This window comes from Corvus cornix, chromosome 21, assembly GCF_000738735.6.
Source record: "Corvus cornix cornix isolate S_Up_H32 chromosome 21, ASM73873v5, whole genome shotgun sequence".
NCBI lineage: Eukaryota > Metazoa > Chordata > Aves > Passeriformes > Corvidae > Corvus > Corvus cornix.
Window position 1 is genome coordinate 113544 of NC_046350.1, and position 19689 is coordinate 133232.

The following is a 19689-nucleotide window of genomic DNA, read 5'->3' on the forward strand; positions in this document are numbered from 1 at the left end:
AATGGGGAGCCTTTACATCTCCTTTGCATGAAGTGAAACAGGATCACACAGCTGCTCTTACCTTAAATAAAAGTGCAGCCTAATGAAAGCTCAAAACGCAGCCAAAGCCGTTCGGAGCCATGGTGAACGACACAAGCGATTCCAGTGTACACAAAGGGGACAGGACCCCGAAATCTGCCAGGGAAATCATCTGCCAAACATCTGGCTTCAATCAGGAGGGGTGGGAGGTACCTGCAGTCCCCAGAGAACGTGCAAGGTAATTGAAAAGCTGCTGGCACGTTTCATTTCCCTGCAAGTCTTGCTCTCTGCGTCCTCTCTGGCAGTATTTATGGAGAACAACATTTGTTCCTAAAAATTACAGCCAAACTGGGCAAGGGAGAGTCTCTGCCCTACAGAGGCACTGCTGCAGCCAGGACCTAATGAAGTGCCCAGTGTGAGGACGTCACTTCAGCTTTAACTCTCCCGAAGTTTTCAGGGCAGAATTACAATCCATGGATCCTGTGTGCCTGGAGCTGGCTAAGAATCGATCTCATCCTCTCAGGGTAAGTTAATACCTGCACATACATAAAGCAATTATGCATACAGATAAATTATATAAAGGAGTGGATGTGACAACACACAGGGGTCTGTGTTGCACACTCCTGTGTGTGTTTATACACCCACTTCTCTACTGGATCAGGACAGACTCTGGAATTCTGTAATTGAACTGATAAAGCAAAAACCTGACATTCCAAAATCTGCCAAGTGAACTAAATCAAAGCTACACCAAGGGGAGTTTTCAGCTTCCTAAAACAGGCTGAATCCCTTTCCTTACTCTGTCCACTCACAAATGTAAAATGTTTGTTTCCTCCTAGAAACAGAGACAACTCATACTGTAGCAGATGAAAAACTGCACTGGGAAAACCAAGGAAAAGTAGTTCAAGGCACTGGAAGAGAGATGTCAACTGCCAGTGTATGAAATAAAATAGACACAGGCCAGGGATGTGACCTTTGAGCAGCATCGACCCAGGAGGTACCACCACATGGCCCCAAGGCAGCTGCAGGAACACTCCAAGAGACTCCCAGAATCCTGGAATGGTTTGGGTTGGAAGGATCAAAGCTCATCCAGTGCCACCCCTGCCATGGGCAGGGACACCTTCCACTGTCCCAGGCTGCTCCAAGCCCTGTCCAGCCCGGCCTTGGACACTGCCAGGGATCCAGGGGGCAGCTACAGTAACAAACACAGTGTCTTGAAGAGAGAGGAAAAAAATCATTCTCAAGAATTCAGTGCAGCATTCAGGAACAGCCCAAGTGGAGCCTTGCAGGACCGAGTCTGGGGATATTCAAGAAAGGCAGAGTTTTTCCAAATGGTCTTGACCAAAGGCAACAAAAAGCCCCTGTTTGTGCCGGGTGCAGGGCAACAATCTCCCACCTCCTGGAAGTGACTGCGCAGACCAGCCATTCCCAGACCCTTATTCCAGCTCCAAGCTCAGCTGCACCACGTGGCATTCCCTGAGCCGTTCCTTTGGCCTGCTCCTGGCCACCAAGTGAATCACTCATCAGCACTCACAAAATACCCCCCTTGCAGCTACGAGGCCAAGCCGGTTTCGCAGCAGTGGCTCTCAGCAGACTTCCCTCTGCAAGCACTGCGAGGCTGCTCTGCCATCAGGTTGTAAGCCAGGATATGACCGAGCTTGTGAACACTTCAAAAGCTTCCTCTCAAACACGAGGACATCTGCTACTCTCATTTTAGGATCAAAGGTGGTCAAGTAGCTTAAACGCTGAGTTGACCAAAACCATGTAAATTTACCACGTACAAAGTTTTTTCAAAATATTACTGATATTGCCAAGGTGAAACTGTAACATGCCATCCAAGAGGTAACTAAAACCATGTTCTGGTGGCTCAGTTTGCTGCAGGCTGTATAAAGGGCTGATCAAAAGAGTTGAAATAAAACTTGCAGTCCCTTGGGTGATGTGGCAAACTGGATTTGGGCAAAGCCCAAGCTTTTGCAGTCAGGAGTTTAGTCCAGCTGTAGGTAAATTTCCAGCTGGGGACAAACAGCTCCTCCTCACACAGAACACCTCAAGGCAGAGTGCAGACTGCAGATTTCTGCTGGAATGTGCCCCCCAGGTTCCCCTGTTTGTGCAGGAGCCGTGTGTGCATCCTCACCCTGGCGCTGCTGCGCCGTTACTGACATTGGAACCAGGCCCTGGCTTAATGCACCACATCTGAATCCAATGTTCTGCTCTTAAAATGATGACAGAAGCATGAATCTCCCCACCGAAGCTTTGAGAGGGAAAGTCAAACCAAACAAGGCCCAGCAGCCCAGGCCAAGGTGTACTGAGGACACCCATTCTCCACAGGCCCTTGTTTTCCTTGGCACAGCTCGGGCTCCAGAGGCCACGGCCAGAGTCAAGCCCTTGGCCTGCACTTCACAGCTCTGATTTACAGGATTAGCAAGGCCTGTGATTAAATATTTGTCCGGGTCACCATAACTCGGGTGTAATTACTGCAAAAAGAGTCAAAAAAAAAAGGCTCAAAACTGTCTCCAGATGCCTTTTTCCTTCGGTTGCTTTTCCATCAGCTTCTTCAAGGTCAACAACGTGGAAAGAAAAATCACCCAGGCTGGGGCAAGCTGTGCAAGACTAACCCAATTTCAGTCCCTCTCTGCAATCCCAGACCCTCCTTGCCTTCACCTGGCTCAAACCTGTACAAAACCATGAGGTTTTTAACAGAGTCTGCATTGTCCTTTGTATGGAAAGCCCCAGCCTGCCCTGGGAAGGCTCATAAAGGAGTTTCAGCTGCTGCCAATCTCTCCAGTCACTCATGACCTTACAATGTGCCTCCTGTCCTCCAGAGTTTATTACTCCGCTCGAGTCACTGACTTCCACAGCCCAAAGCAACCCCAATTCATCAGCAGGGAGACAGAAGCCTTTGGCAGGTGGTGGGGCAGGAGCAGCTTCACCCAAGGAAGTCCAGTTCAGGAGATGCTGCCTGTCAGGGACCCAGCAGCACTGCTGAGATCAGCCAGTCTGGCACCTTCCTGCTGCAAACCAGCTCTCAGGAGGCAATCAAAGTAATTAATGCTGGCACAAAACACCCAAATGTTTAGGACAGATTTATCTTATTTTTTTTAGGAGATTTTTTAAAATCAGTGTCCTGGTACTGCAGGAAGAAAACACTAAAGGAAGATACTGTATAATTGATGTCCTTAAAAAATCCTACAGTCAGTGCAAAACACAGGTTTGTTCACAGTGGTTTTGCTGGCTTTTAAAAGAGAGACATAAGAAAAGAGGTCATCCTGTACTTTTATAATCCTATTGGAATCTTCCAGTGAGAAAGTGGGCAAATCTTACAGATAAAAATATCTGCAACACGCATGGAAGTATAAAACTCAGGAATACCAAAGGACAAACTGAGATTTACAAGCAAGTCTGAACTCCTGTTGAATGTTCTGTATTTTTAATTGCAAGCTCCACTGTGTCAAGCACAGTTCAAGGGGCTTTCTGGTAATTACACACTGCATTCACCATTTCACTGGGCTGCAGAACAGCAGGAGAAGAGATGTTTATACAACACCTCACAAAACCAACGCTTTTGTGCCTGACTGGGGCTGCTGGGTGTGGAAGTGAGGGAAGGGCTGCCTGGCTCTGCCAGCACCCTGCAGGACACAGCCATACCTGTCTGGTGAGGCTCCCCCCCAGGTTCATGGTACCAGAGCCAGTTTTATTGGTCTGCAGCCACAGCATCACTGTGGAGGTCAGCTTGTAATGGGCAGTGCGGCCACTGGACTTCTCCTGCAAGTGGAAGGGAACAAAAGGGGACAGAGACAGAAGGTTAAAATCCCTGCTAAAGCTGAATGGGGGCTGGCCTGGCAGACCCCACAAGCAACAGGACAGGTCAGTCTAACCCCCCCTCATACAGCACTGTCTCTTAAAGACAATTCCAAATGTGTACATTCCTCTAATTTTCTCTAATTTTCCAAAGCAAACCTAGTTAGAGCAATTTACCCTCCTATTACCTTGTTTTTATTACCTAATTAGTGATATTTATCTGTAGCCCTTTATGTTAAACCCCCCCAATCTCAGGATCACATGCACAGAAAGTAACATACTTTCAATTCTTCTGGGATTCTTTTTGATTACAGCCCTGACTTATCTCTATCCAAATTGCTTCGGGGCATTTTCAAAAATTAACAGGGGGAAGAAGTTTACAGCCCTGACACAATATTGCATTGTTCAGTAGAACACCTGTGCTCCTTAATTGTCTGGAATTAACTGGGTTTTGTTTTCACTTGCGTGTATCAGCTGCCCCAGAGGCTGTACCTGAACCTCCACCACGTGGATGGAATCCCAGCATCCCTTAATCTTCTTTGATCCATCTCCAGCTTTCTTAATGAGGATCACCCCGGCAAAGCCATGATCCAGATCCCAGAGGTAGACAGAGGAGACTCCACCTTCAAAATACCTGCAGGATGCAATCCAAAGGCAAGTTAAAAGCAAGCAGGACCCAAGCCAGAGTCAGATATTGATAATAATAACAATCATCTTAAATAAGCACAATTTCTAAGTCCTAATACAGGTTATTTTCTTCTTTCAAGACAGCACTCTCTCCCAGTTACACACCCAGAAACACAGCAGTTCAAATCACTTCATAATGCAGAGACTTTAATTACAAAACAACTGCACATTTCTCTGAAGGAGAACAAAGGTCTGGTGAGAACCAGAGCTATGTACAGAATTCTACAGGACTTGAGCAAACAATTCCTCTGATTCCAATTACCTACAACAGCTGGTAAAAGCACGAGCTACAAAGTGGGCTGAGAGTAAGGCTTTATTTTACAATTTGGTCTTTTTTTCCCCCTCTTTTCCCTCGCTATTGGCAAAGTCTGGAAGTTCTTTACAGCAAAGTTCACTAATTAAGACAAAAGGGAGCAAGTAAGTAACTTTATGTTGCTGCCTCAAAAGTCTGTGTGAAGCTGACATTGATTTACTGCAAAGGGAGCAGAACTGAAACCAAGGATCTCAGAAATGTAGAGATGCTGTTGAGGTTTTATTATTCCAGCATCAGATATGGGAAACACGAGAAAATAAACCAGACTGCCTCAATCTCAGGTGTCTGCTGCTAAAAGTACACTCAGAAAACCAAGAGAGCAATGGGATCCATGGAACCCCACTCCCTCTGGATGACACTGGTGCAGATGGAAAATGCACTTAATAAAATAATGGTAAGCAACCCAAGACTGCTGGAAGAAAGATGCACAAGGAGTAATTTTGTCTTCTAGAAAACTGGAATTGCAACCCACAGCACTTTACCCCTTCCATTCTCCAGTTACCAAACAGCCATAGGGAGGATGAAGGAAAAGGGAATAAATGCTCTTTCATGGCACACAACTCTCAGATCTCAGGGATGACCATGGCACACAAGGATCACGTGGAAAGGAGGAGAGGCAACTTCATGAACAACACAAAATGTTGGTAGTCAGACTTTTCATTGCCTGCAGGAGGGCAAAATCTCATCATCCAAAGACACAAGGAGCTGCCAGGACTGACAGTCCCCAGCAGCTGAGAGGACCAGGCAGATGAACCTGGTCTGTGCTCTGTCTCTGACTGTCACACACACCTGGGAGTGACCACGGGCTCCTCTCCTGCAAGAGAGGCAATCATCCCTCCCGGCCAATGAAACAATTACCGAATCTCTGTGCTCCCCTCCTTTCCACCCACAGGCCTTCCAGCTGTGAATGGTGCTTAAAAGTCCATTTACTGCACAGTTTGGAGCTCATGTACTACCTCGAAGCACTGTGGACTTGAGCACATTAACCCACCCTTGCCAACAGTCAGGAGAAAAGGCACTGGGAAGTGAATGCCAGCGACACTTTCAACACTTCCAGCACATTCCCTGCCCTCATAGACCAGCCCAATGTGTTTCAAGAGGGCAGAGCTACCAAAGAGCCCAAATTCCCTTTAACTGCAGACATCCAAGCCTCTATCCAAACCAGTGCTGACCTCAGGAGGGGTAAACAACTTCCTGCTAACTCACCACAGCCTTTTATTTGCAATGGGTGGCTCTGCCTCTCCTCACCAAGCTCAGCCCTGCCAGTTCAGGACCCACTGCTCCGTGGCACTTGTCAGCCACTGCTAACACAGCAAAGCCCTCTTCTGCCCAGCCACGCTAAAGCCAGGCTTCCAGCAGGCAACTTCAACCTAACAAACCAACAAACACCCTTTTTATATCCCCTGGGGAATTCCCAAATGGATTTTGGTTAATGCAGTTAATGGGAATTCCAGTCCTGCAGTGAACCTCAGCTCCAACCTAAGTGACCCCTCCTTTGGCAGTGGGAATCAAAGGCCAGAGAGAAGCAGTTATTGTCCCTTCTCAGAGTGAGATTGCTTAAAAAATATATATGTAACATATTCTTTTTCATATACAGTATCAGTGAATCCACTCAAAATAAACTGGCAGGCACTGAGAACATTACAGCGTGCACAGACAGTTTCCCCATTACCCACTTTACAACCTTGCTACGAGCATGAAACATTAATTAAGAGAGGGACCGAAACAAGGTTTTGGGAAATTTATTCTTACCTACTGTACTTTGATCCTAATGACATGAAACAGGAAAAAAATAATTTTTATGTGGTTCACCTTTATGAGATTTTACATAAAGGCTTTTGTGGGTATTTTAAGAATGTGCTAAAATGTTGTCTGAAACCACATAAAACCATGTGAAGAACCCCCCGCCAGAACCAACAGCGCACACATGGAAACGCTTTAACTGCCTTTGGAGATCTAATGAATCAAATATAGTATTAATATTGTTTTAAATACCAACATGCTATTTCAATAAAGCTGCTTTGCCATGGCCAGACCCAGGATCTGGAGACTGGAACAACAATGCCAGTGATTGAATCCAAGGCACGCCAGGATTTACATTATCCAAAGGCTCCTCTGTGCTTTAGCACTACAGAATCACTCCAAAATCCCCTCCTCCTTCATGGGGAGAAAATAAATAGCACTGACCACTACACTGGATTTCACCTTCCTCACACAGCACTGAAGTGGGATTTCTGAACCCAGGAAAGTCACAGCTGGAGAGGGGAACATTCCTTGGAACCTGTTGGTTTTGGCTTTTTTTTTTTAAAGAAAAATAAAGAGGTGCCACAGGCTAATTGGTCCATAATAGAAAACAGGATGTCAGATTGGGAGGAATTTAAATTGACATTTGTGGACTTGGATTTGCTGCAGGAAGGCTGGGCTTCCTCCAAGAAACCCCTTCACCACGGACTGAAATGCAGCACACACTGAAATCCAAGCAGGAGAGGAACCAGCTTGGAAAAGGCTCCAGGAAGGCATAAACTGGGATCTTCTCTGTTGCAGAAATGGATGGGCAGGGCAGAGCACAGGCCCAGAGTCACACGCAGCAGTCGCAGCAGTGCACTAAAGCTCCTGGATGGAACATCTCTTTCCTCGGTGGCCTGTTCTGGATGTCCCTGATCCTCCTGCACAACCGTGGCTGGAAAAGGCAACCTGTCCTCTTTGGAAGCTGGAATCACAGAATCCTTAAGGCTGGGAAAGCCCTTTAAGGTCATCAAGTCCAACCATCAGCCCAGCACCACCACGTTCAGCACTAACCCACATCCCCAGGTGCCACATCTGTAGGTTTTCTGAACACTTCCAGGGGTGGCGACTCCACCACTGCCCTGGACAGCCTGTTCCAGTGCTTTACAAACCTTTCCCTGAAAATTTTTTCCTAATATCCAACTTAAACCTCACCTGGCACAACCTGAGGCTGTTTCCTCTTGTCACCTGAGAGAAGAGACCGACCCCTACCTGGCTACAACTGCCCTCTCCCAAAGCATCCAAGCGACCAGCAGATGCTTTTGGGATGCTTAGGAGGCCTCCAGTAGGAGGAATTCACATTGTGGTACCTCAGAAACATCCCCAAGGGATAAACCAATCTCAAAGGACAGCTTCAAAGCAAGGCTATCGTTGCTCTCTGCCTAGGGACACCGATCAATCCAGGATGTTTCAATCAAGATCAATCAGGCTTTACCTACAGACAAAAGCTTGTTATAAAACAATGAAAAATCATCATTTTATGGTTGTCATATCCCTTTATTAACAACCAAAACACTGCTAAACGATATCATAGCTGGGTTCAGTTGGAAGGACCTTAAAAGATGACCTAGACCAAGTGACATCCCTGTCCTTGGAGAGGACAGCCAGTGTTCTACCTCTGGGAAAATAACTTTTTGTAAGGCTGCCCAGGAAGGTGACTAAAAGGCATAAGGCCCAAAGTAATCATTCATTCTCTTTACAGAATTCAGAACAGCAGTTCACTCAAAATCAATTATAGTTTTAATGTCATGATCAAACACTGAATTTTTATATCCGTTACTCATCAACCACAGAACTCCTGGAAAAAGCTGTTTTATACAAAAAATGTCACACTTAAGACTGACCTACTTTACAAATGCAAGAATAAAAGAAAATATTTAAGCTAAGAGTGATCCAAAGCTTTATGAAGTGTTTGAAGTTGAAGCGGGTGGAGACACAGGATGGAAACTTGTCTGAGGAGCCGGAGCTGTACCCATGAAATAGAGGCTGTGGCCAGAACAAAGCTGTAACTTCAAGAGGGATGTGATAGGGGAGGAAATCCCCCAGCTTCCAGCACAGACCTCAGGAAAGGAGGGCAGATTAATCACTTTGTTTTACCACTGAAGGACAGCTCAGAAAAGGCCCCATGACCCTCCTGATAACGTTCTGCTCCTCCCAAGCCTCACCAACGGATCTTGGACCCCGTGTGGAGAAAATTACTTTCCACCACACAGCAATAAAAGCACGCTCTGACTTTCAATTACACCTCAGAACCAAATCACCCATCCATAAAAACATTTGTGTGTTTTCCAGCAAGTAGCTGAGAGCCAGAGACAAAAAGTCTGTGGCTTATGGCTCTCCCAACCCCCTGACGCCAAAGCACCAACACCTGGAACCTCAGCCTGGCCCTGCAAACCTTCTAAGGGCTTGCACAGGGTTTCAAACTGGCTCATTTAAAGCAGAAAAATGTATTTTCTTTTATTCCCTAAAGGTCACATAGTTATTTCTTCCAGCTACAGAAGTTCAGCATAGAAAGGGAAATGTCTCCAGCTATTTAGATCAACAGACTTCCGAGAAAACTGGCATTTAAAAATCTTACCCCAAAGGAAAATACTGAGCGTTGAGCTACACATGTTTTTCCAAGAGTGACAATGACTGAAGTCACAGCGTGAGCAGCTGGTGTCTCGCAGCAACCCAAAACATTTCCTAAATGCCGAGGTGGGGAAGCAAACATTCCAACTCTTATGGCAACAGAAGGCTGGAGTGGCAGGTGACTCGGCACAACTCCCACCGAGCCCTTTCCCTGTCGCCTCAAACCAGCACAGGAATCGCAACAGAAACACAAAGGAAGTGGCAAATTTGAGCAACCCACCTTCCACCAAACCCAAAGCATTGCCCAGGTGTTCAACAAATCCCCTGCAATCTCACACCTCAAGCTGGAGGAGGAACAAATTCTTCAGGAGATCAGTTGTCCCTAAATGATTGTTGCCTCCTTCCAGCTGTCGAGTGACGAGGCTCAGGAGCCTGTTCTGTAATGAAAGGACAGGCTGGTACCAGGAACGAGCCAGGATGTGACACTTCTCCCACTGCTGTGAGTCCAGATGATTTACAGCTCCTCTCTCCTTCCCTGGCCCCAGGAGCACAACTGTGGAACACTTCCACAATCTCACCCAGAGACTTAAAATGAAGAAGGTAAAATGTCTGTGGACAGCCCATGGGTTTTGCACCCCACTTGATGAACTCAGCCCAAATTACGCTTGGGGGCTCTGTACAGGTATTTTACAGGAATTCTTTCCAGCATACACAGGTGCAAAAATCCCTGGAGCAAACATACCAATCCAGTTAGGTATGTGTAACTTCAATGCCAGTTGTACTTAAAAGCACACATCTGGACCATGGTGGGATGACTCAAACTGCTCAGCAGAGTTGTGAAGTGCAGGAATTCTGCAAGTAAGGAAAACAGTAACCAAACAATGGGATCCTGAAGGCTGAAAGTCTCCCAGCACCTCCCAATTTGTGCTTTCTAGCACCTTTCATTATTTAATAAAAACAGCGTACTGCTCACGTTTTCCTTCCCATCCGATTGCTGTTGGCAGATGGAAACTAACAACCAAATCCCTCTGGAGAAGTCACCTGGAAAGAGTTCCATCAGCCACCTAATGAGCACGACAAGGGGTCACTCTGGAACGTGTCCAAAGGAGGAACTGCTTCATTAACACCAGGAAGCTCTGACGGCTTCCAAACCCTCCGCCTGTGGCCATCCTCAGGCAGCACAGACACTGCTTCAGCCACCCCCAGTCTGCCACATCCCAGACTCTGCCAGCTGAAATCCAAACATGCACGGGAGGGGAAGAGACTGCTGAGATCTTCTGTGTCGTGGTTTAAGTTTGCCAAAATCCTTGCAGGCTGCAGATTTCACGTGACATCAATTCTTCTAACAGAAGAGTTCTATAGCAGATCTGCCACCAGAAGGCTGCTGTTGTGTAAGTTACTCTGTCTCCAAATTCCATAATTACAACACTGTACATTTGTGAGGGCATGAGGTAAATCTCTGTCCATACAACACCAAGTATTATTAGAGACCACCAGTTCAAAAATTCCAGATCGCAATAAACTGACAGTTTAAAATTTCATCTCATTTTTGAATGTAAGTAATTTCTTCCTAGGGATTGAAAGCCTTCAGAGAGCAGTGTTTGAGGACAATGCTGCATCATCAGTGCTGACCTCCTAATCCAAGTGTTCAGATTTTATGTAATCACAGAGAACCGTGGGAACCCAAGGGAAAAACTCCTCCTCCACCCAATGTCTCCGATTCACAAGATAAGAATGCAGTCAGTGTGTGCAGAGCTGCTCCAGAATGGAACTCCCAAAGAAAAAAAAAAAAATCAGATTAAAAGCAACTGATTTAGTTTTCCGGCATGGCAGTGCATTTAATTTTTCCCTCTTTTCTAAGAGGATTCTCTAATCTGTGTAATATACATCAACAACTTCAATATTAATTCTGCTCTGAGCTGCCCATGGGTGTGCTGAGGGGATCCCAACACTGCTCTGTCTTCTACATCTGAATAATTTCCTTGGGAAAACAGCATGGCTGTGACTGTAAAAGCACACAGACATGAAAGCAGTGAACGTCTTGGTGGTTTAGACCTGTCTTAGGAGACTTCATCTCACCCTTATCAGCCTGACCCGAGGCAAGAATCTCCCCGATGACACAATCTGATGTCACACCCTGTTGTGCAGATCCCCAGCCAGCAGAGATGGAGGGGCAGGTTTCCTTAGTGCTGGGATGCACAACAAACCCATCTGGATTCAATCTGCAGGGCCCTCGCTGTGTGAGCCCCAGGAACTCCCATGCCCAGGAGAAAGCCGGCACAAAGGGCTGCAGCAGTAATGAGGAACAGGGAGCTGATGGCAATAAAGTCACTTCAAAGCTTTCCAGGGGTTTCTAGTTCAGGCAGACCAGGTTTGCATCTGAGCACAGACACAGGGCTCACATAAAGAGCTCACAGCTGCCACATCCCTTGGTGAGCTCCAACCCTGTCCAGCCTTGGACACTTCCAGGGGTTGGGCATCCACAGTTTCTCTGGGCACCCTGTGCCAGGGCAGGCTGTGCTGGAACAAACCCCCTGTCACACCTCTTACAGATGTTCTTTACTTGGTGGGATCAGGGCTGTTCCATGCACAAAATACAGCAAAGTTGGTCAAACAGATGAATGCAGCAGTTGCTGCAAACCCTGTGAGAAGTGCTAAGTATTTTGTGAGTTGGCCTGAACTCCACTGAGAGGCTCTCAAGGTCTGTCAGCCCAGAAATCAGATGACACCACAGAGATCTCAGAAACAACTACAGCCCAAGGGCAGCACTAATAGAGGTTTCCAATTTTTCTTATCAAGACAAGTGGACCAAGGCACTGTCAGAGGTGGTTCAAGCACACAATCCAAAATAAACTAGGAAAAAGGGTAAAAACAGCTAAAAAAGGTAAAACCACCCAGCAGTTTACAGGACATGTGCACATATTTGGTATAGACAACGGCACAGGTCAGTCAAAATGAGACATCCCTGAAGCCCAGCAAAGCCAGGCTGTTCCATGAGATTAAACACAGCAATAAAAAGAACAAACACAGTTAGCCCTGAGCACTCTAAAAGTGAAAGGGCAAACTCATCTGTCACCGGGACTTCACTGCAGTACCTGCCCAAGCTCCAGCAAAAGGCTCCTCAAGCTACACATTCCTGAGGCACACGGCCCAGGGAGTTCCTCAGCCTTTCCTCCTCCAGAGCAGAGAAAGGCACGGGATGCTCAGCTGGCTGCAAAGAACACCCGTGCTCTATCCACAGGACAGAAATATCCGTGCTGCAAAGAGCAGAGGCCTGGGGTGCCACCCTCGGCACTGCTAACACCATCCAAAACTGGAATAACCGTTCTGGACCAGATTCCAATCAAAATTCAATAATAAAAGGATTACACACAACAAAGATATTTCAGAGGTCAATCCTCTCCCAGACCTCCTTCCACTCCTACCAAATTCCTGGTCCAGAGCTCTAATATAACAAACTGAAAATGGATCAACATCAAAACACAGACAGAAGCAGAAGTTCAAAAGGTTTCATTGCTCGCTCTGTTGAGGGAATGCAAAACCTTAATCAACACAAACATTTTCAGGAGCAGAATGATTAAGATGATGTTTTATCTTTTTTTAAAGCTGTTAAAAATCAAAAGCACCAATAAATCCAACTTAGGCTGAGGAAAAAAGGAGGAATAGCTTTCTAAATGTATGTCAGTCACTAAACCAGCCCAAAGTTGCCAAAACTCATCCTGTTTGCAGACAGATCAGCAGCATCCTTCCCAGGGGAGGTCTATTTAATCACTTCAGAAATTATTTCTTCCAGACAACAAAGAGCCATTAGATTACTTAATTAAAGCCCTGATTATCTCCAACCCAAAACAAGGGAAGGCAGAATCTAAAATAGGGAGATTTAACCAGCTGCCCTGGTCCTCATTACGCTTTGATTTCAATCAAGCACACACACGTCAAGCAAAGGGCAATAAATTACAACCATGTGTTGGAAGAAATTATCTTCACCATATTGGAAGTGGAAAGCCAAGGCTCTAACTGAGTGGTGTAAGATATTAGACTTCCATCTGGGAATAATAACCTACTGAACACAAACATACCGGGGCATTAGCTCCAGGCACTGTCGGAGTTAAACCTGGCAGCAGGAGATGGAAATGAAACAGTTGTTTTTTGGGAAAGTGACATGGATTTTGGTAAAACAGATAACCAAGAAATATGCTTGTTGTTCAGCACGGAGAACAGAGAGGGAACTAAAACCTGGTGGAATTCCTCTTTAACCCAGAAGCCTCCAGAAAGAAAAGGTGGGAAACTCCAGAGATACTAAGGGTAGTTTGCACTAAAACAGACACTTAAGGCCAACTCAGCACTGGCTCAGAGGCACTGAAGGTTCAGCAAAATCGTTCTTCTCCAGCTTACGTGATTTTATTACATGCAATACCACAAGACTTCTCCAAACTTGTTTTCACGCTCCAATACACTCAGTGTATTGGCCACTAAGCTTTTGGGGACAAAATTAAATTTTAAGGTCCCCAGCAAGCAAATGTGACTGGATTATTTCACACAAACTGTTAACAAATCCAAACCAGGCTGCTTCCCTCAAAACACCCACGACAGCAGGTGCCAACCCCTTGGGAAATGGCAAATACAATGCAGTGACTCACTGAACGTAGGTGGAGACTTACCACACTTGATGAAAAGAGAAATCTAAAAAGGAAAGGTGTGTGGGCCAAATGGGACTGACACAAGGAAAAACTGAAGCGTTGGGAGAGGCCTGAGATGAATTCTGTGAGATTATCAGCACTTTCTGTGTTAAAGGTAAAATGGGAGCCAAGCCAGGGGAGGCTTGGACCACATGGGGAGAGCAGAGTGGGATGGAGATGTTCTCAGAGGTACCTGTTTATCTACAGCTGCTGGAATGACCAGCATAAAGTGTATTTGGAAGCTCAGGAGTGAAGTGAGCCCCATGCACAGCAACTTCTGAGAGACCTCTCCTGTGAGGGAAGGCTGGGAGAACTGGGATTGTTCAGCCTGGAGAAGAGGAGGCCCCAGGCTGACCTGACTGGGGCCTTCCAGTGCCTGAAGGGAGCCTGCAAAAAAGATGGAGAGAGGCTGTTTCCAAGGGCCTGGAGTGCCAGCACAAGAGGGAACGGCTTCCCACTGCCAGAGGGCAGGGTTAGATGGGATATTGGCATGGAATTCTTCCCTGTGAAGGTGGGGAGGCCCTGGCACAGGGTGCCCAGAGAAGCTGTGGCTGCCCCATCCCTGGAAGCATCCAAGGCCAGGCTGGATGGGGCTTGGAGCAACCTGGGATAGTGTAAAGGGTCCACAAAGCCACTACTTGCTCTGAAAAATCCAGCAGAAACTCTCATTATAGGAATAAAATGCCTTAACAGCCCAGGAAATTCAGGCACTCTGGGATCTGGTGTTCCCTCTGAGTGCTGTGATTATTTTTGTATTGACTTACCTCTCTCCCACAAAACAGCGCCTGGGGTTACAGGGGCAGCTCAGAAACATTCCCAACCCCACAGAGAGACAGAACAGCCTCTTAAGGGACTGCTGGTGAGGAGCTGATGTGTCAGATTTGAGGCTTCTCCCTCAGCACCATTTTCATCCTCTTCATCTGCAGCCACTGCACTTAAACCGGTATTTTTAAAGGGACAATTTGTAATGTGAGGTATCAATTAGCCTGGTGTCCTCAGTGAAGGATCTGTGTGGGCAGACAACCCCACCAGAGTGAACATAAATGATGAAAGCCTCTGCAGGTCAACTCAAAATGTAGATTTTCTGCACACTGCCTACAGACTGATCCCTGCTCCTGGAAGGCGAACCTGGAATAGATCTCCCCATCTAACAGAAACCAGAATTTCCACAAAAGATACAGTCCTGAGGGCTGTCAGCATGCTTAGCTCTTTGATTAATACATCAACGAGCCTGAAGCATTTCCCAATGCCGGAAAAGCTCTGCTGTCCTGGCTCTGCAATTCGGAAGGACCCTGGTGACCGGCTCAGGATGCCTCGTGCACTCCCTCCCCAGCTCCAGGAGCTGCCAGAGCAGCAGGGCAGTGACACCTCCACTGACACTGCTTGGCCCAGCCCTGCTGCTGGCTTCACAGGGCGCTCCCAGTGTCAGCTCCCAGCTCCAGCAGACCATGGGAATGCCATCCCTGCCACTGCCATCCCCTTCCCACCACAGCCCTCCCCACGCAGCTCCAGCAGCTGCTCCGTGAGGAATTGCTGCAGCCACTCCCAACCTGATGTGTTGGCAAGAGCAGCACAGAGAGAAGCTGGCACTTGTTACCACCTCTGAATTTCCCCCCCTCTGATCTCCACATAAAAATTAAGCTTCTGCTGTCAAAACACAAGAATCCAACTGTCTTATTCAGGAAGCTGCAAGAACAAAAGCCTGTTTCTTTCCACATCTCTGCTGGAGGTAAAGCACAAATCCTGATTTGAAGCACGACGAACCCTTCAGACACCGAGGTCAAGTTTCCTTAACTTTGCAAATTCTTTCCACAAATGCCATAATTTTTTTTATGCCGCTCAGCCAAACATAAACCACCCGTGTCCTGTTCTCCTCCCCCACTTTTGGGATCACAACAGGCACTGAAGTGCTCTGTGCTGGCACCTGTGCTCATCCAGTGTGACCTGTCCTCCCTGGCTGCGACACCAGAGCGATCCCTCCTGGATCCTCTCTGACCAAGTCCTGCCCCTAAAACTTCCCCTGACAAACAGAAAGATGGAATTTGGAACAATCTCCCCTTTTCCTTCCACACAATACATGAGGATTGTTACATAAAGGTACTGCTGTACCCCAAGCTGAGCAGGGCTCAGCAGATTCACCTCAGTCAGAGAATCCTGCCCTGTGCTTTCCTTCCAGCAAATTCAAGCTGTTTAAAAGAAGTTATTGTATCCAGCCATGACTTCATGGTCATCTGAGCAGAGAGGGATTTAAAAAGACAACCTTGGTTCCATAAACCTCCTCATTTTCGTCTCAGGGTATTAAAAATCTTATTGGTCCTGGTCTGCTTTGCATCTGGGGAGTAACTGCAAACTTGGCTTTGCTGAATATGCAAAATTCCTTTCTTCCAGTCAGTTCAGACACCAGTAACAACTGTTACTTACAAGAGAAGTTGGAGGGCTATGAAAATAATGCATGAAAAGAAGTTAAAATTTGATACCTGTAACAGAAGTGTGATGCTTACACATTTGGACAGGCTACATTTACACCCAGCCACAGAATCCAGCAAGGAAAGTTCCTTTTAATGTGCTTCTGTCAGTGCTGTAAGATGATGAACTACATCTAAGGCTGTGTTTTATCTCCCTTTTTGGGCAACATCAAGCAGCAATGAAGTTTGTTCACTTTTCTCATGGTCTTTAGCCATCTCCATTAGAAAGCATCCCAGTAGTGGACACACTTACTGGTTCACCTTGCTCTGCAACATTCACCTGCTGCATAGTTTTACCATCAGTCTCCACCCCAGCACTGCTTAGGAGACCAGAGAACCTGATCACATCCCAAGGATTCAGATGTAAGTGCAGTGCAGGACCAGTACAGCCCCAGTTTATAGAAAAACTGTTCAACTGGTGGGACACCCAGACAGACAGTTCCTATTGCAGCTTTAAAAAGCCACTGCCTAATCTACATTTATCTCACATTTATTAATTCCTTTGTTTTACACCTCTTCAATGAGACAGGGCCTAAAACAAGCATCCTGCAGCAGAAGTGCATTAATCCCTGTCCAACTGCTGCATTTCAGTGCTCAGGGCCTGTTGTTTTACTGGAAGATGTGAGAGCTGCTGCTGTACACAGAGATTTTTTAAGAGTACAGCCTTGAGGGAATGGAAAATGCAGATGGTTTAAGACTGAACTTAAAGATCAAAGAGAAGCCAGGTCATGCCAGGACAGAGACACCATCAATCTGTTAAAGGGGGAGGGAGGTGGGAAAGCACCTCAGCACCTGCCTTTGGCACCAGCTGACAGATCTGATCACGTCTGGCATCACAAAGCCCAGCGGGTCAGCGCTGCCTCCCCCCGCCAGACCCCGTGTGCACACTGCACACCTGCCCCAGGGGACACCCAGACACACAGACAGACAGACAGACAGGCCTCTGAGGGGAGGACTGACATACAAGTCTCTGTACTGGTCGAAGGCATTGTTGGCTTCCACCTCCAGCTTGCGCAGGCGAGCCGAGGGCATGGCACCGTCCTCCAGGGGAGGGTCGTACTTGTTGCTCCACGGTGACCTGCCAGGGAGACAAGGAAAGGGACAGTCAGGCGAGGGGACAAGAAAAACGCACAGACAACAAGACAAAGCCTGCTCATGGCCCCGAGGCTGCCAGAGCTCCAGGAGTGTTTGGACAATGCTCTCAGGCACAGGGTGGCATTGCTGGGGTGTCTGTGCAGGGCCAGGAGCTGGCCTGGATGATCCTTGTGGGTCCCTTCCAGCTCAGGATATTCCACCACAGCTCCGAAAAGTTTAATATTGGTGGGTCTGACCACATCCACAGATGCTGAATTCCCAAAAACCCTGAGAGGTGCCCAGAGCAATCTACCTGTAAGAACTGCACCCTCCACAGCCATTTCAAACGTTGGCAAAAAGAGGACACTGAGCCCTCAGAACTCACCTGGGGGTCACACCCTGGCTTCAGGTTTTTCTATATTAAAAAACTATCTCTTGGGTTTCAATCTGTTCCTTCTTATATATTCAAACCAAGGCTTCAGCTGTTGCACATTAAATATTTAAAATTGTTTTCATGCAAATACAAATCAATTGTGTAGTTTATTTGGGATCTGACACTACCTGAGCCAAACACTGCTGGCTATGAGTAAGGCCCACATTTTCCTCCACTCCTCTGTTTTGAAATAAACTCTACCTTTAGCATAACATTAGGGGACCCTTTGAACAGTTTGAAAGATTTAACAGGGTTTGTAAAGCTGCAGGTTTTACTACAATTTCTGCAGGTGTGGAAGAGATTCTTGTTCTCTTAATGAAAGATTTGGTATTAAAAGATTAATGGAACCCTTCGCCCATCTGCTTAAGGCTTTTATAACTCCCATTCTGGAAAGGTGCATTTTGTTTCTCATTTCCCCTTGAGTAACCAACTCGCACATATCACTGCTGGCTCAAAGAAAAGCACCTCTACCCTTTCTCTCCCCTTTCCCCACTCACTCTTCCCAGCCCATGGTTGCAGCACCAGGTCCCAGTGCTGGCCATAGGGAAAGGCTCTTCCTCAGCAGCCCTTTGTCACTCATTTCTCAGCAAGGCAGCAGGGTCTGACACCTGTTTGATGCAAAGCACAAAGTCCAGGCTCTGCTTTGCTCCATTACTCCTCCTGACCACACCTGACAGGAGAGACCAGGAAAAGTGGAGTTGTTGTGTCACATCCACCCAGGAGATGTTTTCAGGTCGTGGTTCACCTCAGGGCTGTGTCCAGTCCTGAGCCCCCCATCCAGGAAGGACGTGGAGGGGCTGGAGTGTGTCCGGAGATGGGAATGGAGCTGGTGAAGGGGCTGGAGCTCCAGAAGCAGCTGAGGGAGCTGGAAAAGGGCTCAGCCTGGAGCAAAGGAGGCTCAGGGGGGACCTTGTGGCTCTGCACAAGTCCCTGACAGGAGGGGGCAGCCGGGGGGGTCGGGCTCTGCTGACAGGGAACAGGGACAGGAGGAGAGGGAACGGCCTCAGGCTGGGCCAGGGGAGGCTCAGGTTGGACAGCAGCAGGAATTTCCTCATGGAAAGGGTGCTCAGGCCTTGGCAGGGGCTGCCCAGGGAGGTTTGGAGTGCCCATCCCTGGAGGTGTCCCAGGAAGGCCTGGACGTGGCACTCAGTGCTCTGGGCTGGTGCCAAGGTGGGGATCGGGCACAGGTTGGACTCGATGGCCTGGGAGGGTTTTTCCAACCTCAGTGATTCTGGGATTTTGTGATTTTAAATAGCTGCTTAAAATGTGGTTGCTTTGGAGGAGAGTCAAGAGCCACAGGACCCCAGACTGGGTCAGGCTGGAAGGGCTCACACAGTGGCTCATCTGGTGCCACCTCCCTGCTCCAGCAGGGTCAGCCCAGAGCACAGCACACAGGATTGTATCTGGATGGGTCTGCAGTATCTCCAGTGAGGAAGATTCCACACCCCCTCTGGGCAATGTGTCCCAAAGTGTGTAAAGAAGTTCTTCCTTATGTTTAGGTGGGCCTTCCTGGGGTCAGTTCCTGCCCGTTCCTCTGGTGCCGTTGCTGGGCCCCAGGGAGCAGAGCCTGGGCCCTGCTTGGAGCCCTCCCTGCAGCCAGGGACAGGCAGGGATGAGATCCCTTCTCAACTCTTTCTTTACTCCTTCACCTAAAATCTGGGAGAGATTCACATAAAAATCCCCCTGGTGCTCCCAAATGGCTCAGCTACTGCAGACTGTGAGCAGAGAACTCCTGCAGAACCTCTGTGAGATGCTCTCAGTGCAAACACCAAACCTCTTCCACTGGCTGCAGGAATGGGATTGAGGGGCAGCCCAGAACACATCCTTCCAGCCAGCAGCTTGCAGCATTTTCATCCCATTCCAGTTGGA

General features: G+C 47.5%; 1 protein-coding gene across 2 annotated transcripts in view; it reads right to left on the minus strand.

Annotated features, from left to right (window-relative positions):
* The window catches only part of CAPZB (capping actin protein of muscle Z-line subunit beta), a 57273-nt gene that overhangs the window by 8114 nt on the left and 29470 nt on the right, over positions 1-19689 (minus strand). For both annotated transcript variants that reach the window (XM_039563816.1, XM_039563815.1), the window contains exons 4-6: positions 17278-17391; positions 4306-4447; positions 3661-3777 (exon numbers count right to left, since the gene is read on the minus strand). In XM_039563816.1, the coding sequence (XP_039419750.1) occupies positions 3661-3777; positions 4306-4447; positions 17278-17391 (373 nt within the window). The remainder of the gene's footprint in view (positions 1-3660; positions 3778-4305; positions 4448-17277; positions 17392-19689) is intronic.